Source organism: Synchiropus splendidus, chromosome 11, assembly GCF_027744825.2.
Source record: "Synchiropus splendidus isolate RoL2022-P1 chromosome 11, RoL_Sspl_1.0, whole genome shotgun sequence".
NCBI classification, from domain to species: domain Eukaryota; kingdom Metazoa; phylum Chordata; class Actinopteri; order Syngnathiformes; family Callionymidae; genus Synchiropus; species Synchiropus splendidus.
In genome coordinates this window covers 2,447,788-2,468,506 of record NC_071344.1, presented here as the reverse complement: position 1 = coordinate 2,468,506, position 20,719 = coordinate 2,447,788, and the positions used below count along the sequence as shown (strand labels likewise).

Genomic DNA, 20,719 nt, shown 5'->3' with positions numbered 1-20,719 from the left:
GAGCAGTGAGACTTGCAATAGAAACCATGTTTAAGTCAGAGCTAATATAATAGTTTCCTTTTTTCCATCCATCCAGTGTTTATCTGACTTTATCCAAGAAAGGAAGAGCAGCTCTCCATTACACCACACGTTTCTGCCACTCCTCTGGAGCAATGACAAGATCCCAAGTCATCTGCTACATGTTATGTCTCCAGCAGGTCCTGGGTCTGTCCTGGGTCGGTTCTTCCTTTTTGGTTCATGCGCAGAGGAGGTCAGTTAGGAGGCGTCGAGGTTCATCCTGAATAAATGGCCGAGCCACCACAACAGGCATCTGCACATTGAGCTTCTCGTCTCGAGCAAGCTCTAGCTAGCAGTAGAAATACAGATAGACGGCAGGAAAACTGTTCCTTTTGGCTCTTTCTTCACTTGGACAGGCCAATGGTTAAGATCACTAATGATGCCTTACTCTGCCACTTGGGGCAGGAACTCATTCCTTAACCTTTGCAGAGGAACACCAGAGCCTCGCCCTGTTCCAGCACCCTCATCTGACAGCCGTTTCAGTGATAATATGAGGTCAAAGACAAAACAAAACCATATCATCGAGTAGAAGCAGGCTGCAAATTCTGTCTATGAAAGATAACAACTGAACCAATAATTGCTGTTATGAAAGAAAGATCAGTTATTCAAGTCAACTGTCACTCCTGAGGTGTAAGATATTGAAGATACAATTATTATATATTAGACTATATTATATTTTGTAATGCACTTTGTGTCCCCAGGGCTGCACAGTCATCAGCCTTCCACGGTGCCTGCTGACGCATTTATGATTTTCGTTGAATATATATATATATATATATATATATATATATATATATATATATATATATATATATATATATATATATATATATATATATATATATATATATATATATATATATCCATCACTGATGTCTGAGCTCCAGAGTGGATATCACTGTGGAGAAGTTGCCATCTTGGCTCAGCTGAAGTGGGACATATTGAAGCAAGCCACCAGAGACTCAAGGCCAGAAGAAAAATTCCAGCCTCAGCCCGACCCAAAACAAATTTGCTCTCTTCGTTGGTCCTAGCACAGGCTCTCAGGGAACTTGCAATGTGCACTTCCAGATACAACCAGCTGCTCCACTCTCCCAGCAAGCACAACAGTGGAGCGGACCACAGAAAACATAACAATGATTCTTCAGACGCAGTGAGTCATATTAAACTGTTGACTCGCTGTTTGTTGCGTGAACCGGGGGAAGAGTCCTGCTGCAGGATCCTGCAAGCATCCAAACTTCATTCCCCAGATCCATCATTGGGCATCACATTAGGAAAGGCAAATGCATGTTATCCTTCCTCACAGCCAAAACACATTCCTTCATCATTCAAGACAATAGATAAGAGGTTCTTTGTGATGTCTGTAGCTGGCACTGTTTACAGTGCGCGTCTATTATGGCCATGGAGATACAGCATATACCGTGTACTTAAACTCACTGAGTGAGGCAAAACAACCGTACCATTGGTTGTTGTGAAGTGAATTTGGCAATGTGAAAATGAGCCGTTATTGTCCGGTACGTTTTTAACGTAACAAAAAAACTCTTTAAAACATGCGTTTTGACATGCATGTAGTTTTTTCGGTCCATGGAACCAGTTGAGAAATGAACAAAAGGATACAAATTCACTGAATGTCGGCGAGCAACGCAGGTAGGCACGGGTGTTCAGTGTCTTCTCATGTACCTGTACTAATGCTTTGCATGTTCGGTGAGACGGTCTGGTGACAGTTAACTAATAAACTAAATGAAGGGTGTCAAACCGGTCCTCAAAAGGCAGCAGTGGGTGCAGCTTCCCCAAGCAGGTGTCTGAAGGCTGTAATCAGTTCATTGCGTTGGAATTCCCGGCCTCCACTGGATTCCACAAAACAAGAATCGCGAAAGTTTTCCATCCAAAAATGACAGAGGAGTTCTGGGTCTACGCCTAACTTAGGTGCCTCAACTCAAGTGGTGTAGAGTGACTGGCCAAACTGGCTTCTGGTCTTGAGCCTCTTATACACAACTGAGAGTAGCCTCCTCGGACCGCTGACGTCCCGTAACCATGCCAGTGGTTACCCCATCTGCCAGTTGGCCCTGCTAAAGAAGACTTCCACTCTTTACACCTGGTTCTCCAAACTCAGCGCTCCACCTGTAATTCTTCCAAAGTCAACTCTCACAGCCATCAGTCGCTCAGTACTTTACTAGCCTTCCGAGCCACACAAGCCCAGACGTTCTCCTTGCACTCAGCATCAGATCGCCTCCCAGAATCTGCTGATGAAAACAAACTTTCATGCCACCCCTCCGTCAACATTGTCCGAGTTATTCCGAGTTATTGTCCACCAACTTCTCCTCACAGTCACTGGTAGAAAGATGCATCACCATGACAAAGGCTATCATAAACTTATCCAAACAGTACCAGTGAATCATAAACTTACACAAACGGAATAAACAGTGACCATGACTGGTCCCAAGATGAAGATTCAGATTACTCATTATCTTTTATAGCACGAGCCCAGTCCTGCATAAATCACTGTTTAAGTTAACAGAAACCGTAAGACACAGCGATTCACATAATTCATGCGTTCACCAAAAGTGAGCACGTATGTCAGTTCAAATATAGGATTGATTGTGAGCAGAAGTCACAATCAACATCCCTTTAACAGTCAGCCTGGTGCCGTTTATTTCAGCTGTCACCTGATTGGTCAACTTCTCTGTGCTTGCAAGGTTGGAACAAAAACCCACACCCACTGCTACACTTTGGTGCAGCAGCCCTTTTCCCCCTGCATTAGAAAACTGCCCCTTCTGGAGCCCATTTTTTAAAATTATTATTCTTTGTTTCTCAAGAGAAATATATTCTGGTATCTGACAGAGAATTTTTTGAATTTTGACTTCCTTTCCCCTGCTCTATCCACACCCCCCCCTCCACGCCGGCCAGAGTTCCTTCAACCTGCAACGACAGCGACAGGTAAACACTATATTTGTGTGATCCCCTTCAGCCAGAGTATGATGACTTTTATTAGGAGCCTTTTGGATTGTTCATTATGTTCATTTGGTTGTCAAAAAATACAGTAGTTGAGGTTGTTATTTAGCTTGATATTTAGCTCACATTTAATTCTATAGCTGTACTGTGGACTCGAAGCTGGGTGCCGAGCACTACTGTTAGTACTAGAGTAGATAAGTGGAACCATTGTTTCATTTAGGAGACATCCTGCCATTGTAAAAGATTGACTTGGATACAGTTGAAGAACAGAGAAGAGGAGTCAGAGCTCATGATTGTAGTGAGAGGTGAAAGTTCACAGGTTGACAAAGAAGCTTAAAAGTGTCATGACAGAACAATTCCAGGTTTACTGGACTGCATTCCATTGAATCGCATCTGATTGAAAGAAATTCCAGTGCTACACTCCTCCTCTCATTTTGAAAAAAAAAAACCATCCTTCTCTTTAAGAGACATCTGATTCCATGTCAGAGGGAATCCACTTGGTGCAGGACTGACTTTTTTTTGTACTGCTTCACCCCTGTCTGAAGGCACCATGGGTGTGAACGTCCCCGGACTGATAGTGATGCTGCTCTTCTACTTGCTGGTGTTGGGCACTGGCATCTGGGCCTCCAGGAAGTCCAAGAGGGCAACAGAGAAGAGAAGTGCGAACTGGACAGATGCCACTCTTCTGGGGAACAGAGGAATATCCTTGGCAGTTGGAGTCTTCACCACAACAGGTAGGTTGGGAGAATTATAGTAAAATGTATTCTAATGATGTTGCCTAGTAATATGGGCCTGTATAGACCTGGGACACGAATCACTTTGGATTAAAATGTGAAGTTTAAATTCTTCAGAAGTTAAAACATCGGACCTTTGTGAAACAATCGTGAGGAACGGAAGCATGAGTAAAATGCCAAATAAAATTATTATTATTATTTTATTTTTTTTTGGTGCGTGTAAATTTGTGAAAGGATGTACATTCGGTCATAAAGCTGTTGTACTCTATTGCAGCTACTTATGTTGGAGGAGGCTTCATTGTTGGAATCTCAGAGCTGGTGTACACTCCGACCAGGGGACTGGTGTGGGCCGTCATGCCAGTCACAGCCATAATGGCGTTTACTGTGGGTGAGGAACTGGTCCTTTGTCTTCACTATGCAATCTGAATCTAATCTTCTCTGGATACCATTAGCACCTGCTCATGTATTTCAGGTGGAATTTTCTATGCGAAGAAAATGCGTGAAAGAAAATACGTGACGATGATGGACCCCATCCAGAGGCAGTTTGGAACGGCTGTCAGTGGGGTTTTGTCAGTGGCTCTCTTGGTGTCTGACATATTCTGGGTGACCTCCGCCCTCATTGGTTTAGGTAAGAGTGGTGCGACTGGTGCTGAATTGATATCGAACCTGCCGACTCCACCACTGCTGGGTGTGGTTCGGCAAGATTGGCCTGCATACACTGTCAAAAAGCAAGATAGTGGCTCCAACCCACAAGTAAGAAATTGCGTTGGCGCCTGATAACCCTGGAGCCTCATCTTGTACATAAAGGCTAAAATTGTTTCAAACATACACCCTAGATTACCGTATTTTCCGGACTACAGAGCGCACCGGAATATTAGCCGCACCCACCAAATCTAAGAAGGAAAATGGATTTTGTTCATACATAAGCCGCACGGCTCTATAAGCCGCGGGTGCACCGTTGCTGTCTGCGCCACAGAAAATGCATGAGGATCACTTCTAGCGATCCTCTAGTACTAGTTTTGAAAACGGGGTCCAGTGTCGAGACTGACTCATGAAACAATCTTGCCAATGTTCTGAACTCCAGTCATGAACTCCTCACATCTTATTTACATTTAAAGTGTTCAGAAAGCGCTGTTTTCACCCTCCAGTAGATCGTCTCTGTCAGCAGAGCTGCGGACACGCGGGCGAAAACAGCGCAATTTGATCATCGGTTTGATGTGGCGAAGCTCAATATTTTTGCCAGCAAAGAGCATGCTCATTAGACGAGAGAGACAGGGAGAGCACTCAGCTGAAGCAGCTGTCTTCAACCTCTTTCATGAAAGTTCTCACTCTGGACGGTTGCAAACGTTTCAGATTCACCGCGAACGCTGCATCTGACACACACAAGACTGCAGCGGATTCGGTCCCGGTTGATTCCGTCTTAAAACGACACCTGAGAAAGGCTGCTCATCTGGCGCGGTGAAATTAATGATTATTTCTCGGGCAATATGCTTCGCGTTCTGAACGTCACGCTCAGACCGGCGAGTGTCGCGAGTGACCGCTGGTTCCTGCAGTTTCACTTTCATGAGCACCAGAAAACTCGCTGTGCTCCGTCAAGTGCTGGTGTTTTAAATATCGTATTGGAATTCGTGGCGTTGACGCCCTTTAACGTGCATGTGCTGCAGGATGCAAACTTGACATGGCAGACTGAAAAAAGCTTCCGCATTAGACACGCCGTTGCCAAGCGAGTGGCGAGTCGGGAGGGAGGAGCGGACGCATCACAAACCGCGGGCGGTGCCTCATCAGAACGGCTGCTGTCACATGTGCTCGGATTTTGTGACCGGCAATGACAGGCAGTGGTCGGCATTCACAGATCACAACGAGTTCAGCCTTTCATAATTGGTGACCGATTGATTGAAATATCCCTGTAAAAATCAATATATTAGCCGCATCGTTTTATAAGCCGCAGGGTTCAGACCGCGAGAAAAAAGTAGCGGCTTATAGTCCGGAAATTACGGTATATATGCTGCTTAACATTTTGCTAGTAATATTGATGTTCTCTCCCTCAATATTTGCAAGTCTCAACTCACATATGGACTGACAGTAAGGCTGGTCCGCCACTAGGTGTCCCCTGGTACAACATCAGCGGTTCCGACGCATTTTGCTGAAGTCGGAAAGAGACTGTTTTATGTATAGCGACAGTGTTTGTATTCCTCTCATGCGTTGCCTTAGGCAGCCACTCCTATTGTGTGGAATGTAGGCTGGCCAGATAACAAAGGCCCTGAGATTTACATCTGCATATTCACAACTTAAAACCATGGGAGTGATGCATGAACGTAAAATGGTTGTATTTTCATAACTTATATACTCAGAAAGGATGACTTCATGCTGAGGTTGACTTAGTATCAAGTCATTTTTCAAAAGATCAACAAGCCATGTCCCTACAAAGTCATGTGAAAACTACAAAAACACCCAGTGATTGCTAACCTATTTTACAAACATCTTTCTACAAGTTTTATCCAAATCCATCCATCACAAATCATTTTGAGCCTTGGCCTTCTGACTGCTCATGGAGTAAGCTCAAAGTACAGTAACACGGCGTTTGGTCTTTCATTCTCCGCCTCCTTCTTTCCTTTTTTATAAAACATTCCTTTTTCATACTCTGGAATAAGCAGACCACTGATGAACCCTCAGCTTTCAATTATGATGGGATTCACAGTAGCGCTGGAGCACATCAGTGCGTAGATGAAAGTGGCATGGAGTGGGAGCTTGTCGCTGCATGTGCTTGTTTCATGACAAAAAATGGTACTCACCAGACACTAACTGGTTCTCACAAGATGGTATGTGCTGAACACTGGTTAGCATAGAATGACACATGCCGTACGAGCACATTACAGTCCTTGATATAAACATAAATATCTATGTTGTTATTTCACAACATTTAACTTTCATGACACAAGTCACGACCGGTGTTCTCCCAGTGGTAGGCGGAGCATCTACTTACATTACATTGAATCATTAGCCAGGAAGTCAGTTTGAGAAAAACAAAATAGATAGCTGTAAATTTCCACTCAGTCACTCACTCTCTCTCTCTCACACACACACACACACATTTATGTCACTATCTTTGTGGGGATGTTTCACAGAGTTCCACGCTTTCCCCGCTTCTCCCCCTAAACCTATCCATCTAAAACATATATATATATATATATATATATATATATATATATAAATATATATATATATATATATATATATATATATATATATATATATATATATATATATATATATATATATATATGTATAGATAGATAGATAGATAGATATAAAAGTGCAGGATGAGAGGATGATAGGATGATAACAACAACAACATGGACTGATGAACCCCGATGTTCAGGGATGTTTTTCGCTACAAAATGGCCAGGGTTTCCACGACTCTGAATGTACTTGAAATTCTTGTAAAATTGAAATTCTTAGATAGATAGATAGATAGATAGATAGATAGATAGATAGATAGATAGATAGATAGATAGATAGATAGATAGATAGATAGATAGATAGAAACTATTGAATTCCAGGCTTGTTATTGTTTCAGGCACCACTATGGCCATCATCCTTGACCTGTCCTACAACTTGTGTATTTGGATCTCAGCTGCGGTGGCTGTCACCTACACACTCTTCGGAGGACTGTACTCTGTAGCCTACACTGACATCGTACAGCTGATCCTCACATTCGTCAGTTTGGTAAGACACAGGTCGTCTTTTACTGCATATCTTTCATGATTTGTAACCGTCTTGTTGCAGTGGCTCTGTGTTCCTTTTGTGTTGACGTCAGAACACTCACTTGACATCACGGAGACGGCTTTGAACTTGACATATCAAACGCCGTGGGTCGGCTCAGTCGACGCAGACCGAGTGTGGACGTGGCTGGATCAGGTGCTGGTGCTGGTAAGAGGCACACTTTTACACATTCTCTGATCTGGGAATCTAGTCACTGAGTTGCATAAATACATCTTGCTGGGTAGAAGAAGAGTCTGGGTCCAAGTGTCTTTGTCAAACTATTGCTGATCCCAAGTAACAGCCTGTCAAAACGAGTAGCTACTGTGTAATACAGGAGTATTTGAGAAGATATCTGAAGCAGCAAGATAGATAGATTCAAACAAAGAGAGATGATTCTAACCTGTTTTTAATCTGGTTTCTTTGGTGCTACTGTCACTGATGTGAATACACATCTTTTGGATTCAGTAGAACTGCACACTGTGTTTTGTGAGCAGGAATGAGCTTTGTTTATATAGACAAACATGTTTAAGTTGCAGAAAGTGAAACTGAGTCAAGAACACAGTGTACAGTTGTGACTCTTTCTATTTAAAACAGAAAGTCTTCAGCAATGTGGCCAGATTCTCAGTGAAGTTGTCAGTGCAATATATATTGTGCTACACTGACCTCTGTGTCAACCTTATTTTATTCATATTTTCTTCTGTTTAGTCTATGTCTATTCTAGGAAGTCAGGAGTTTCACCAGAGGACTTTGTCAGCATTTTCACCCACCACAGCCAGACTGAGCTGCTTCATCGCAGCCCCCCTCATGATAATATTTGCGATTCCTTCTGTGTTGATTGGAGCCGCTGCAGCATCAACAGGTACAATTCCACAACCATCCATGTTTCCCAATATTGATTCTCACTTTTCGGGGCGACAGATTGGAACCAGACTTCGTACGGCTCTCCATCCCCGTACGAGAGAGACGAGGCCAGTTATATTCTCCCCCTGGTCTTGCAACACCTCACTCCAAGCTATGTGTCAGTTATTGGCATTGGAGCTGTTGGTGCTGCTGTGATGTCATCGACAGACTCAGGTCTTTTGTCGGCAGCTTCCATCTTCTCCTCCAACATTTACAAGAGCATCCTGAGGACCAATGTAAGAGCACAACCTGTGGAACCAACATTTAAATATCCCACCAAAAGTCTTATATTCTGCTCATTTTGGTTCCTCAGGCATCAGAGAGGGAAATGCAGTGGGTGGTCCGAATCACAGTCGTGTTGGTGGGCGTCGTTGGAACGTCCTTAACTTTACTGAACAACAGCATCATGGTTTTCTGGATTGTGGGAGCTGACATTACATACGTCTTCACGTTCCCTGCTCTCACTTGCGCCCTGTTCTGTGAGTTCTCCAACGGCTATGGCGGCATCATGGGAGTCTTCATCGCGCTGCTATTGAGAGTGCTGAGTGGAGAACCAGAGTTTGGCTTGCCAGCAGTCCTCCATTATCCAGGAGGCACAGTCAAGGACGGCATGTACATCCAGCGCGCCCCTGTCAGCACCATCTGTATGCTGAGCAACCTGCTCGCCACCATCTTCTTCTCTTACTTGACTTCGCTGCTGTTCAACAGAGGAATTCTGCCCCAAAGTTGGGACATTCTTGGTGTGAAACGTCGCCAGACTTCGCAGGAACTAACATCCACCAACGACTGCAAAACAAACAATGTGAACAATGAGGAGATCCGTGAGACAGAAACTGATCACATGATGCAAACCGAGCACTAACAATAGTCCTTACTGTTAGTTGAATAAGAAAGGTAGCAGATCAAAGGATGGTCCTGTAATACCTGAGTGTCGCGCTGGTCCAGTTTGGCATGCTCTAGAGAACATGTTTTAGTGAAAGATCATGTTTCTGTCTTGTTTTTCCGCCCATCCTTTGAATGCTTTGCTGAACTAGAGAAGGTATTTCTCCCCTCTGTAGCCCTAAACAGAGCCTTCCAGTTTTACTTGTCTGATGACCGCTTCAGTGATAAACTGGCCATCAGCGTGGATCCTGCCTATGAAAGATAAGAACAGAACCGTCACTGTCTGCCTTAAAATTAAGTTAGGAGTTATCCAGCTAACCATAACTCATTCAGGATGGCACCGTCTTCAAGACTTCAGCCATTTTTCTTGGAGTAAATGTAAAGGAAAAAAGAAGTCAATACGCCCCGGTTGTCCTTGCAGATAGGAGCGAGGAAGAACTCTGGACAAAAGGTCTACCACAAACTAAACAGCTAAACAGAAGTACATTTCCAGTGCTGGCATGAAATTGTGACCATAAAATACATGACTAGAAGACTGGTGAAGTGAGCAGACCACATGACATATCAACATTGTAAAGTTGTCATCCCATTAAAATTTTCCATTCGGGCACTCCGCCTCTAATTCTGAAAAAATGTCCTCCCTTGTGAAGGGAATCCAGTCGGTGCAGTCTGACAGTGATTAAGACACCCTGTTGCGGCTCAGTGCCCCTTGTCTGAAGGCACCATGGGTGTGAATGTCCCCGGACTGATAGTGATGCTGCTCTTCTACTTGCTGGTGTTGGGCACTGGCATCTGGGCCTCCAGGAAGTCCAAGAGGGCAACAGAGAAGAGAAGTGCAAACTGGACAGATGACGCTCTGCTGGGGAACAGAGGAATATCCTTGGCAGTTGGCGTCTTCACCACAACAGGTACGTGGGAGAACAATTCCACAGCCAATAAAGAACAGGCTTCAGCGTGCAGAATTTCGTTAAGCTTTGCAGAGTATTCTGGCCTTGTGTGGACTGTTCCATTTTAATATCTGCAGATGCAATTAACATAAAGTGTATGTTGCTCACATGTAAAACTACGGGTGAAAAGAAGAAAAAAAAAAAAAAACGATAAATATGTCAATAAAATGAGAAAGACAGTCATGGAAATAAACTAGTGCAGATAAAAATACAGTTTTCCTGACCAATTATCTGAGCATTTTCGTGTTTAAAGATCTGACTCTGCACTTAAACTGATCAGGACTACATGTTTGTTGATTAAAAACAGTTCATTTTGATTTTTTTGATCTGTTAAACAATCCACTATGATCATTGCGTCACTAACAGAGTGGTTTATTCAGATAAAAATGTATCATTATTAAGGCTGCATGCTTGTGCGAGTGAAGGTGAGCGATGTGTGAGAGAGAGAGCTTGTGAAAGGATGTCCAGAGGTTAATAAAGCTGTTCTCCCCCACTGCAGCTACCTATATTGGAGGAGGCTTCATTGTTGGAATCTCAGAGCTGGTGTACACCCCAACCAGGGGACTGGTGTGGACCGTCATGCCAGTCGCAGCCATAATCGCATTCATTGTGGGTGAGGAACTGGTCCTTTGTCTTCATCATATACTGGATGTCTCTAACACTGACTCATGTATCTCAGGTGGAATTTTCTATGCAAAGAAAATGCGACAAGGAAAATACGTGACAATGATGGACCCCATCCAGAGCCAGTTTGGAAAGGCTGTCAGTGTGGTTTTGTCAGTGGCTCTCTTGGTGTCCGACGTATTCTGGGTGACCGCCACCCTAATCGGCTTAGGTAAGAGTGCTGCAACTGGTGCTGAATTGATGTCTAACATGTGCCAACTGCTCCACTGCTGGGTGCGGTTCAGCATGACCGACATTCATGCATTTGCAATGGCCAAAAAAAGGATCTCAAACTTTTCCAGTTGGCACAGACTGCAGTATGCCTCCAAGGGACATGTGTGGTCTCCTAGGTGTGGCTTAAAGGCAATTACATATTATTTCCAGAATAAGTGACTACTCTGCTGTCTGAACTGTGTCGTCCAAAATTAAGTTCTCCTTGGCCTGTGCCGTTTTATGTCATGACCCCCTTAATAGAAGAAGATATAACAAAGGATTGATGCCTCGTGTGGTGTGTTATTCTTTCAGGCAGCACTATGTCCATCATCCTGGACCTGTCCTACAACTTGTGTATTTGGATCTCAGCTGCGGTGGCTGTCACCTACACACTCTTCGGAGGACTGTACTCTGTAGCCTACACTGACATCGTACAGCTGATCCTCACATTCGTCAGTTTGGTAAGACACAGATCGTCCTGTGAAACAGACTGTATCTTTCATGAAACGTCTTGTTGCAGTGGCTCTGTGTTCCTTTCGTGCTGATGTCGGAACACTCACTCGACATCACACAAAGTGCTTTGAACTTCACGTATCAAGATCCGTGGGTCGGTTCGGTCGACACAGACCGAGTGTGGACGTGGCTGGATGAGCTGCTAGTGCTGGTAAGAAGCTCTCACCTATACATTTTAAGTCACAGCAGTTTTGGAAATGACTGACAGATCGGACTGGTTCCACATACTCTGAACACTTTGTTTATTAAAAACAGCAATTATTCTCCCTTTCACCAGCACAACACACGTGCTTAATATGCTCGGATGAAGAGTTCCACTTTGTTATGCTTTTGCCAAAATACCATGTTGTCTTGTTTTTATAAAATAGAAGCACTACTTGTTGTCGAGTAGAAATACAGTGACCATTCATGCGTGACTCGCCTACCCATTAATACATAGCTGTGTTTGTAGTCCTGCAGTTCGGAAGTATCACTGGCTGACTCACTGGCTTCCTAATTGTTTTGCGAGTATGTCTGGGACATAACACACTTCTTATTGATGTTTTGACTGTTGCAGTATTTCATGTCACCTGACCTCTATTAATGAATTTTTGAGGTGGCCCTGCCATAGAATCACATGCAGCTACTACCTCCAGCCGCCTGATGGCAGTGCTTCAGCACTTGAACCCAAACAATAGCCATCAATGTTGCCTCCCACAACCCCACTGGTGTTTTCGCTCCCTCTTCCTCCTCCATCACATTCTGTCTTGTTTCAACTGACTGTCATTCCTCTTCTCTTCCTCTTCCTGATTTATTGTGGCCCTTATTTAATTATACCATTTATTTTGTCCAGACTTTTTGCATTCTGGGAAGTCAGGAGTTTCACCAGAGGATGTTGTCAGCATCCTCACCCACCACAGCCAGACTGAGCTGCTTCATCGCAGCCCCCCTCATGATAATATTTGCGATTCCTTCTGTGTTGATCGGGGCTGTCGCAGTATCCACAGGTATTGAACTGTCTGAACCTCAAGTGTTTCACACGTTTGATTCTCACTTTTCGGGGCGACAGATTGGAACCAGACTTCGTACGGCTCTCCATCCCCGTACGAGAGAGACGAGGCCAGCTATATTCTCCCCCTGGTCTTGCAACACCTCACTCCAAGCTATGTGTCAGTTATTGGCATTGGAGCTGTTGGTGCTGCTGTGATGTCATCGACAGACTCAGGTCTTTTGTCGGCAGCTTCCATCTTCTCCTCCAACCTGTATAAGAACATGCTGAGGAGCAATGTAAGAGCACAACCTGTGAAACCGACATTTAAATATCCCTTCAAAAGTCTGATGTGCTCATTTTTGTTCCTCAGGCATCAGAGAGGGAAATGCAGTGGGTGGTCCGAATCACAGTCGTGTTGGTGGGCGTCGTTGGAACGTCCTTAACTTTACTGAACAACAGCATCATGGTTTTCTGGCTTGTGGGAGCTGACATTACTTATATCTTCACGTTCCCTGCTCTCACTTGTGCCCTGTTCTGTGAGTTCTCCAACGGCTATGGCGCCATCATGGGAGTCTTCATCGCACTGCTATTGAGAGTGCTGAGTGGAGAACCAGAGTTTGGCTTGCCAGCAGTCCTCCATTATCCAGGAGGCACAGTCAAGGACGGCATGTACATCCAGCGCGCCCCTGTCAGCACCATCTGTATGCTGAGCAACCTGCTCGCCACCATCTTCTTCTCTTACTTGACTTCGCTGCTGTTCAACAGAGGAATTCTGCCCCAAAGTTGGGACATTCTTGGTGTGAAACGTCGCCAGACTTCACAGGAACTAACATCCACCAACAACTGCAAAACAAACGATGTGAACACCGAGGAGATCCGTGAGACAGAAACTGATCACATGATCGAAACATCTCCGCTGGAGACATCGTCTCTTTGAATGCGTTACAATAGCTCACCACTGATCACAGCGGCCTTTGCACAAATTAAATGCCATGTATTATATTTATGACAAAAATGAAATTAAATTTAAAAAAAAAAGTTTCTGAAATGTGATTTAAAAAATAGATAGAAGATAGATAGATAGATAGATAGAAGACGTAGTAGTATAGTATACTAGTATATAGTTTTGAGTAGAGTTTGTCCTCATCCCTGAAGTTTCCGGGACAATGTCACAGACTTAAACCTTTTGGATTGTAAACAGGCGTCAAAAGGATGGAAGGGTGTTCACATTTGTTATTGTTTATTGAATGAACAAAAAGCTGAAATTTTAAAATAACTAAATGTAACGCCAGTCAGTCTGTATCTGCACTGGAACGACACGACAACAAGTTGTGACTTCAGACAAAGAGGTTGATGAAACTGTTCAAATAATTCGCTTGACAAAGGTAATTCATTCATTCAATAGTTTCCTGTGAACTTTAGTGGCGCTGTTGTAGAATAATGTGATGTGTCATTCGGGTCAGGTGCAGCGGTTAGTTAAATCATTGTACCAATCAGTACCAATGGAATGTTGAAGAGATATCCACCCGCCCTGTATTCCAAGTACACCAGAGATGGCAACCTTGGGGTGAAGACAGGGATGCCTGTTTTGTCTGGAGCTCCCAGAAGGCCTTGTCTCAGTGACTCAGCCTGGAGGCCAAATATGCACATGCACGTGTGTGTGACGAAGTGTATCTGGTACGAGGGACGCCCTTGATCCAGCCTCTACTGAATTTAGTGTGTTTGTACTTTGATCAATTTGATGCTGAGCGATGCTAAGTGATTCTGAGCGATGAGATCATGTTATGCTGATGTGGAATAAACCAAAGCTTGTATCCCACTGCTTCTGTGGTTCCTTCTGCCCCTGACCAGCTGGCCGGACTACAGCACATAATGTAGTTATATAGTAAGCTTTATAACACCCACATCACAAATGCAGGCCTCTGAGATAATGCCCGCTATAATTGTCACCACATTGTCGGTGAGAATTAAAAAATGTTGAGAAGAAAAATACTTTTTCAAATTTGAGATGAAGTCAGTTGGTGAGAGGAAATCATGGAAAGCACTTATATATATATTACATTTTACATATATATATATATATATATGTAAAGGTTTGAATCTTGTAGTTGAACATGAAAGCATGGGGTCAGGTTACTGAGTGAACGGGACACACCCCTTGTCTTTCCTCTCAACTGCTGCATTCAGAGATTCACCTCAGCTGGAAGCAGGTAACTGTCTCACTCTGATCTAAATATCACGGTTGATGCTGAAGTAATTGAGTACTGCATGCATATTTGGTTGTTACACCATGAAAATACAAAAAAGTAGTCTGTGGTGTAACTATTTTGAAGAGCTGAAATGATTGAAAAACTACACTGCTCCAGTGACGAGGAATAGTGTTGGGAAACTTCTGAAAAATATTTCTGATCCTTTGTACTGCTCATGTTTTTTGTGGTTTTAACCTGAAAATACACAATCAGCAAAGGGTGACTTGCAAGGTATTTGTTTTCCCCATTGGTGAGACATGTAAGTTTCTTGTTAATTTTACGTTACCGCTCAGACGAGGAATAGCACCATGTTACTTTCATGCAAATTATCCAGTTTAACCTGTTGTTGAGAGATTTTTTTTACAAGCGCTGTGATGGTTGAAGAAGGGGGTACTTTAACCAGCAAGAACCACATTGAGACAAATGTACACTGCAATAGTGGGAGTGAAAACGTGGAACGTACTGACAAATGAAATGAAAAACTTAAACAATATGACGGTTTTCAAGTAAACATGTACAACAAAAACTGCAGGAGACTTAAAAGATCCAACGTCACTGACATCACTGAAGATGAGCAACACGCAAAGAACTAAAACAAAAAAAAGATACTGGAGAAACAGCTACGCAAACACAAAACATCAGTCACCAATGATCAGACAAAAAAGACAAACACTAGTATAACACTGACTGACAAAGAAGGACGTCACGCAGACGCTAGTTTAGACAAATCTACACTCAACCACTGTTCTGAAAAATAGGGAAAGTGTAACTATACGAAATGTTCATCACTCTGCACCATTTTAATCTCTGCATCATGAAAGAAAATATATTGACAAACTTGTAAGCAATGTCATGATCCATAATATTGATACAATTGTCATATAACTTGTCATGTAACACAATATATGAGAGGAGAGTGAAATAAACATTCACTCATTTAATTGTTTGTACTCCAGTGACAAGTAATAGCCTGAGATAATTCTAAATGCACAAAACATACAGATTGCTGTGTCTTTGTCCTGCTCACGTGTTTTGTTGTTTGAACTGGACAATAGAGACTATACAAACAAATATTTGTTTTACCCACAGATGCGCCCTGTACATTCTTAAAAAAAAAAATAAATTAAAGGGTCATCTGACTTGCAATAACTTAAAAAAAAAAAAAAACTTGAAATCTCCTAGTTTTACCTGTTGCTGAGAAGTTTTTAAAGACATAAAATGGTTGAAAAAAAAACACTGAATGTTTCCTGTCTGACGTGGAATCGTATCGAGTAACTTAAAAAAAACCCACTTGTCTGAACATATCCTGTTGTTGTAACTCTGCTGTAAGTGATTGCTGCCATTATTATTGGGGGGTTAAGCTAAGCTTATCATAGGTAATTTCCCACACCTGATCCCACCACACCTGGAAGTTGTACATTTTTAGGGTTATAAACATTAAAGACAGTGATTTACAGGGGCCATTATATAATTTTAAGCCTTAGTTATACTACTAACAGTACAGTAAAACAATTTGAATGGCATACTCTCCAGGATTTTGTCTTGGAGTAAATTGTAAAGCAGCATAAATAACATATGCATATTTAAAGATATTTTTTCTGCAATAATTCCAAATGTTCAAAGACTTGGCTGAAGCTATCCAGATGCAGTATGTTTGTACAAGACTTTTGGTGCGGCTTAAGACTGGAGAAACGGGTGAACTGTTCAAGATAGGTACTGAGATGGTGAGTGCTCCAGAGAGGTTCAGAAAAAAAAAACCTTGTTGTTCATTGTCCCTGTCTGAAGGCACCATGGCTGTGAACGTCCCCGGACTGATAGTGATGCTGCTCTTCTACTTGCTGGTGTTGGGCACTGGCATCTGGGCCTCCAGGAAGTCCAAGAGGGCAACAGAGAAGAGAAGTGCAAACTGGACAGATGCCACTCTTCTGGGGAACAGAGGAATATCCTTGGCAGTTGGCGTCTTCACCACAACAGGTAGGTTGGGAGAACAGTTGCACAAACCAAAATGGGCTCCAGCATGTGCAACTATGTTAGACTTCTGTGGTATTCTGGTCTTGAGGGCTCATTTCTTTGTTTCAGTTTCTACCTCTGCGGATGTAGACAAATATAAAGTATATGTTGCAGATCCAAAAAGCAGGTGAAAGGAAGCAAAAAAGGATAAATATGTCGAGATGAGTTATTTCAGAAAAAAATGTGTTTTTTCCGATCCATTATGAATCCATTTTTGTATTTAAAGATTCCAATTCTTTACCTAAACCGGTTGGACCACATGTCAAAAAAAGTGCAGGGACGTGTACTTATTCATTTTGTAATGTTTAAAACTTTAACCGAAACTTCAATGTCAAACAAGAGCAGTGTCAGTTTACTTTAGAAATGTGAAGATTTCCCAAATCTTCAATACAATTATATTCAATATAAATTACCACATTATTCAGTAGAACAAACTAGCGACCCTACGGGATTTACTCGAACCTCTGTCCTACCTAAAAAACATGATCTGTCAAACAATCCACGTACAATGTCATGGTAGCATGCTGGTGTGTGTGAAGGTGAGCTTGTGAAAGGATGTACAAACGGTCATAAAGCTGTTGTACTCTATTGCAGCTACTTATGTTGGAGGAGGCTTCATTGTTGGAATCTCAGAGCTGGTGTACACCCCAACCAGGGGACTGGTGTGGACCGTCATGCCAGTCGCAGCCATAATCGCATTCGTTGTGGGTGAGGAACTGGTCCTTTGTCTTCATCATATACTGGATGTCTCTAACACTGACTCATGTATCTAAGGTGGAATTTTCTATGCAAAGAAAATGCGACAAGGAAAATACGTGACGATGATGGACCCCATCCAGAGGAAGCTTGGAACGGCTGTCAGTGGGGTTTTGTCAGTGGCTCTCTTGGTGTCTGACGTATTCTGGGTGGCGTCCGCCCTCATTGGTTTAGGTAAGAGTGCTGCAACTGGTGCTGAATTGATGCCTAGCATTTGCAGACTCCTCCACAAGATTCATCCTCCCACAGGCGCATGCCAATTTGGGGTCTGGTAGTGAGACATGCATCACAAACATATTATCATTGCTGTTCATTGTTTGTGAGGTGTGTTATTGTTTCAGGCACCACTATGGCCATCATCCTGGACCTGTCCTACAACTTGTGTATTTGGATCTCAGCTGCGGTGGCTGTCACCTACACACTCTTTGGTGGACTGTACTCTGTAGCCTACACTGACATCGTACAGTTGGTCCTCACATTCGTCAGTTTGGTAAGACACAGATCGTCCTGTGAAACAGACTGTATCTTTCATGAAACGTCTTGTTGCAGTGGCTCTGTGTTCCTTTCGTGCTGATCTCGGAACACTCACTCGACATCACACAAAGTGCTTTGAACTTCACGTATCAAGATCCGTGGGTCGGTTCAATCGACATAGACAGAGTGTGGACGTGGCTGGATCAGCTGCTGCTGTTGGTAAGAAGCTCTCACCTATACATTTTAAGTCACAGCAGTTTTGGAAATGACTCACAGATCGGACTGGTTCCACATACTCTGAACACTTTGTTTATTAAAAACAGCAATTATTCTCCCTTTCACCAGCACAACACACTTGCTTAATATGCTCTGATGAAGAGTTCCACTTGCACTTCTTATTGATGTTTTGACTGTTGCAGTATTTCATGTCACCTGACCTCCATTAATGAATTTTTGAGGTGGCCCTGCCATAGAATCACATGCAGCTACTACCTCCAGCCGCCAGATGGCAGTGCTTCAGCACTTGAACCCAAACAATAACCATCAATGTTGCCTCCCACAACCCCACTGGTGTTTTCACATTCTGTCTTGTTTCAACTGACTTTCATTCCTCTTCTCTTCCTCTTCCTGATTTATTGTGGCCCTTATTTAATTATACCATTTATTTTGTCCAGACTTTTTGCATTCTAGGAAGTCAGGAGTTTCACCAGAGGATGTTGTCAGCGTCCTCACCCACCACAGCCAGACTGAGCTGCTTCATCGCAGCCCCCCTCATGATAATATTTACGATTCCTTCAGTGTTGATCGGAGCTGTCGCAGTATCCACAGGTATTGAACTGTCTGAACCACAAGTGTTTCACACGTTTGATTCTCACTTTTCGGGGCGACAGATTGGAACCAGACTTCGTACGGCTCTCCATCACCGTACGAGAGAGACGAGGCCAGCTATATTCTCCCCCTGGTCTTGCAACACCTCACTCCAAGCTATGTGTCAGTTATTGGCATTGGAGCTGTTGGTGCTGCTGTGATGTCATCGACAGACTCTGCTCTTTTGTCGGCAGCTTCCATCTTCTCCTCCAACATTTACAAGAGCATCCTGAGGACCAGTGTAAGAGCACAACCTGTGGAACCAACATTTAAATATCCCATCAAAAGTCTGATGTTGTGCTCATTTTGGTTCCTCAGGCATCAGAGAGGGAAATGCAGTGGGTGGTCCGAATCACAGTCGTGTTGGTGGGCGTCGTTGGAACGTCCTTAACTTTACAGAACAACAGCATCATGGTTTTCTGGATTGTGGGAGCTGACATTACATACATCTTCACGTTCCCTGCTCTCACTTGTGCCCTGTTCTGTGAGTTCTCCAACGGCTATGGCGGCATCATGGGAGTCTTCATCGCGCTGCTATTGAGAGTGCTGAGTGGAGAACCAGAGTTTGGCTTGCCAGCAGTCCTCCATTATCCAGGAGGCACAGTCAAGGACGGCATGTACATCCAGCGCGCCCCTGTCAGCACCATCTGTATGCTGAGCAACCTGCTCGCCACCATCTTCTTCTCTTACTTGACTTTGCTGCTGTTCAACAGAGGAATTCTGCCTGAAAAATGGGACATATTTGCTGTTAAAGGCCACCAAACTCCAAAGGAACTGGAATCCACTAACAACGTCGAGGAGATCAATGAGACAGAAACTGCGTGCATGATGGAAACATCACAGATGGGGTCATTGGTCCTTTGAAATGATGGCTATCTGTCATTTTTATCTCACACTAATAATGATTATGATAATGAAGAATTATAGCAGTTTTTTTAACAATGTTCACAAAATACTTCACAGGAAAAACGGCGAAGGTGCAGTCACGCTCAGTCTTGGAATTCACTGGGCTTTTCTGTAGATTTACTACTGTTTTGTCAGCAGCACATCACTGTCAGTCAATGCTGGAAGCTATTTTTCCTTCTTTTCTCTGTCCAAACTTTTTTAATAAGGATCTAATTTAGCTATTTCAGTGTCTTCTTTGCCACCTACTGAACACATTGCACTGCTAAATCACTGTTGGACAGTGTGTTGTTCATCCGCACACACAATACGTGTTAAGTAAGATCAGAACAAGGTGAAATACTGAGAGTCTCTGCCACGGCTCGGTGTAATAAGCAGGTGGGCAGGTTCAGAGCTGCGCTGGAGGCAGAGTCAAGCCCAATGTAACTATAACAGTGGGCTTGGCTCTAGTAACTTGTTGTTCACCAAGATTTCAGAACTTCAGAATCAATTACCCCTCAAAATGGAGCATCATCATGGTGAGGGACTTACTTCATTATCGAGTGGACTTCAGTCTATAATTTCTACTTGTCTACTTGAAACATTTTTACAAATCATTATATATATATATATATATATATATATATATATATATATATATATATATATATATATATATATATATATATATTTTTTTTTTTTTTTTTTTTTTTTTTCTTTACTAGAGCCTGTGCTTTTTGTATTACACTTTCCTCTTTCTCTCTGAGTGTCTTCTTTCACACATGGATCACCTGCCTGTTCACATCGTTCCCTTTTTGTTGCACTGTTGAACATTCTCACAGATTATCAAAGTACCATAATCAAAATAAAAGGTCTGAATGCAATAATATT

General features: G+C 43.0%; 3 protein-coding genes across 3 annotated transcripts; all 3 read left to right on the top strand.

Moving 5' to 3' along the window:
- Window positions 1-3,498: 3,498 nt before the first annotated feature.
- On the top strand, window positions 3,499-9,771 carry LOC128767290 (high-affinity choline transporter 1-like). The gene is made up of 8 exons (XM_053879232.1): window positions 3,499-3,740; window positions 4,015-4,128; window positions 4,213-4,368; window positions 7,318-7,466; window positions 7,527-7,670; window positions 8,208-8,361; window positions 8,421-8,638; window positions 8,716-9,771. Exons 1-8 carry the CDS (start codon window positions 3,557-3,559, stop codon window positions 9,262-9,264), a joined length of 1,668 nt encoding a protein of 555 aa, XP_053735207.1. The 5' UTR covers window positions 3,499-3,556; the 3' UTR covers window positions 9,265-9,771.
- A 237-nt stretch (window positions 9,772-10,008) lies between these two features.
- LOC128767769 (high-affinity choline transporter 1-like) lies at window positions 10,009-14,755 on the top strand. Its single transcript, XM_053880048.1, has 8 exons — window positions 10,009-10,192; window positions 10,731-10,844; window positions 10,911-11,066; window positions 11,420-11,568; window positions 11,628-11,771; window positions 12,453-12,606; window positions 12,669-12,886; window positions 12,961-14,755. The coding sequence occupies exons 1-8, from the start codon at window positions 10,009-10,011 to the stop codon at window positions 13,525-13,527; spliced, it is 1,686 nt and encodes a 561-aa protein (XP_053736023.1). The 3' UTR covers window positions 13,528-14,755.
- Window positions 14,756-17,909: 3,154 nt separating this feature from the next.
- Window positions 17,910-20,384, top strand: LOC128767770 (high affinity choline transporter 1-like). The gene is made up of 5 exons (XM_053880049.1): window positions 17,910-18,095; window positions 18,155-18,298; window positions 18,754-18,907; window positions 18,970-19,187; window positions 19,265-20,384. Exons 1-5 carry the CDS (start codon window positions 17,955-17,957, stop codon window positions 19,808-19,810), a joined length of 1,203 nt encoding a protein of 400 aa, XP_053736024.1. The 5' UTR covers window positions 17,910-17,954; the 3' UTR covers window positions 19,811-20,384.
- The last annotated feature ends 335 nt before the right edge of the window (window positions 20,385-20,719 follow it).

Bases quoted from the DNA above. Each gene is read 5' to 3' on its own strand.
- LOC128767290 (XM_053879232.1), top strand. From the start codon at position 3,557: ATGGGTGTGAACGTCCCCGGACTGATAGTGATGCTGCTCTTCTACTTG. The intron at 4,369-7,317 runs GTAAGAGTGGTG...TTATTGTTTCAG, and splicing joins CTCCGCCCTCATTGGTTTAG to GCACCACTATGGCCATCATC. The intron at 7,467-7,526 runs GTAAGACACAGG...GTCTTGTTGCAG, and splicing joins TCCTCACATTCGTCAGTTTG to TGGCTCTGTGTTCCTTTTGT.
- LOC128767769 (XM_053880048.1), top strand. From the start codon at position 10,009: ATGGGTGTGAATGTCCCCGGACTGATAGTGATGCTGCTCTTCTACTTG. The intron at 11,569-11,627 runs GTAAGACACAGA...GTCTTGTTGCAG, and splicing joins TCCTCACATTCGTCAGTTTG to TGGCTCTGTGTTCCTTTCGT. The intron at 11,772-12,452 runs GTAAGAAGCTCT...TATTTTGTCCAG, and splicing joins TGGATGAGCTGCTAGTGCTG to ACTTTTTGCATTCTGGGAAG.
- LOC128767770 (XM_053880049.1), top strand. From the start codon at position 17,955: ATGGCCATCATCCTGGACCTGTCCTACAACTTGTGTATTTGGATCTCA. The intron at 18,299-18,753 runs GTAAGAAGCTCT...TATTTTGTCCAG, and splicing joins TGGATCAGCTGCTGCTGTTG to ACTTTTTGCATTCTAGGAAG. The intron at 18,908-18,969 runs GTATTGAACTGT...TCGGGGCGACAG, and splicing joins AGCTGTCGCAGTATCCACAG to ATTGGAACCAGACTTCGTAC.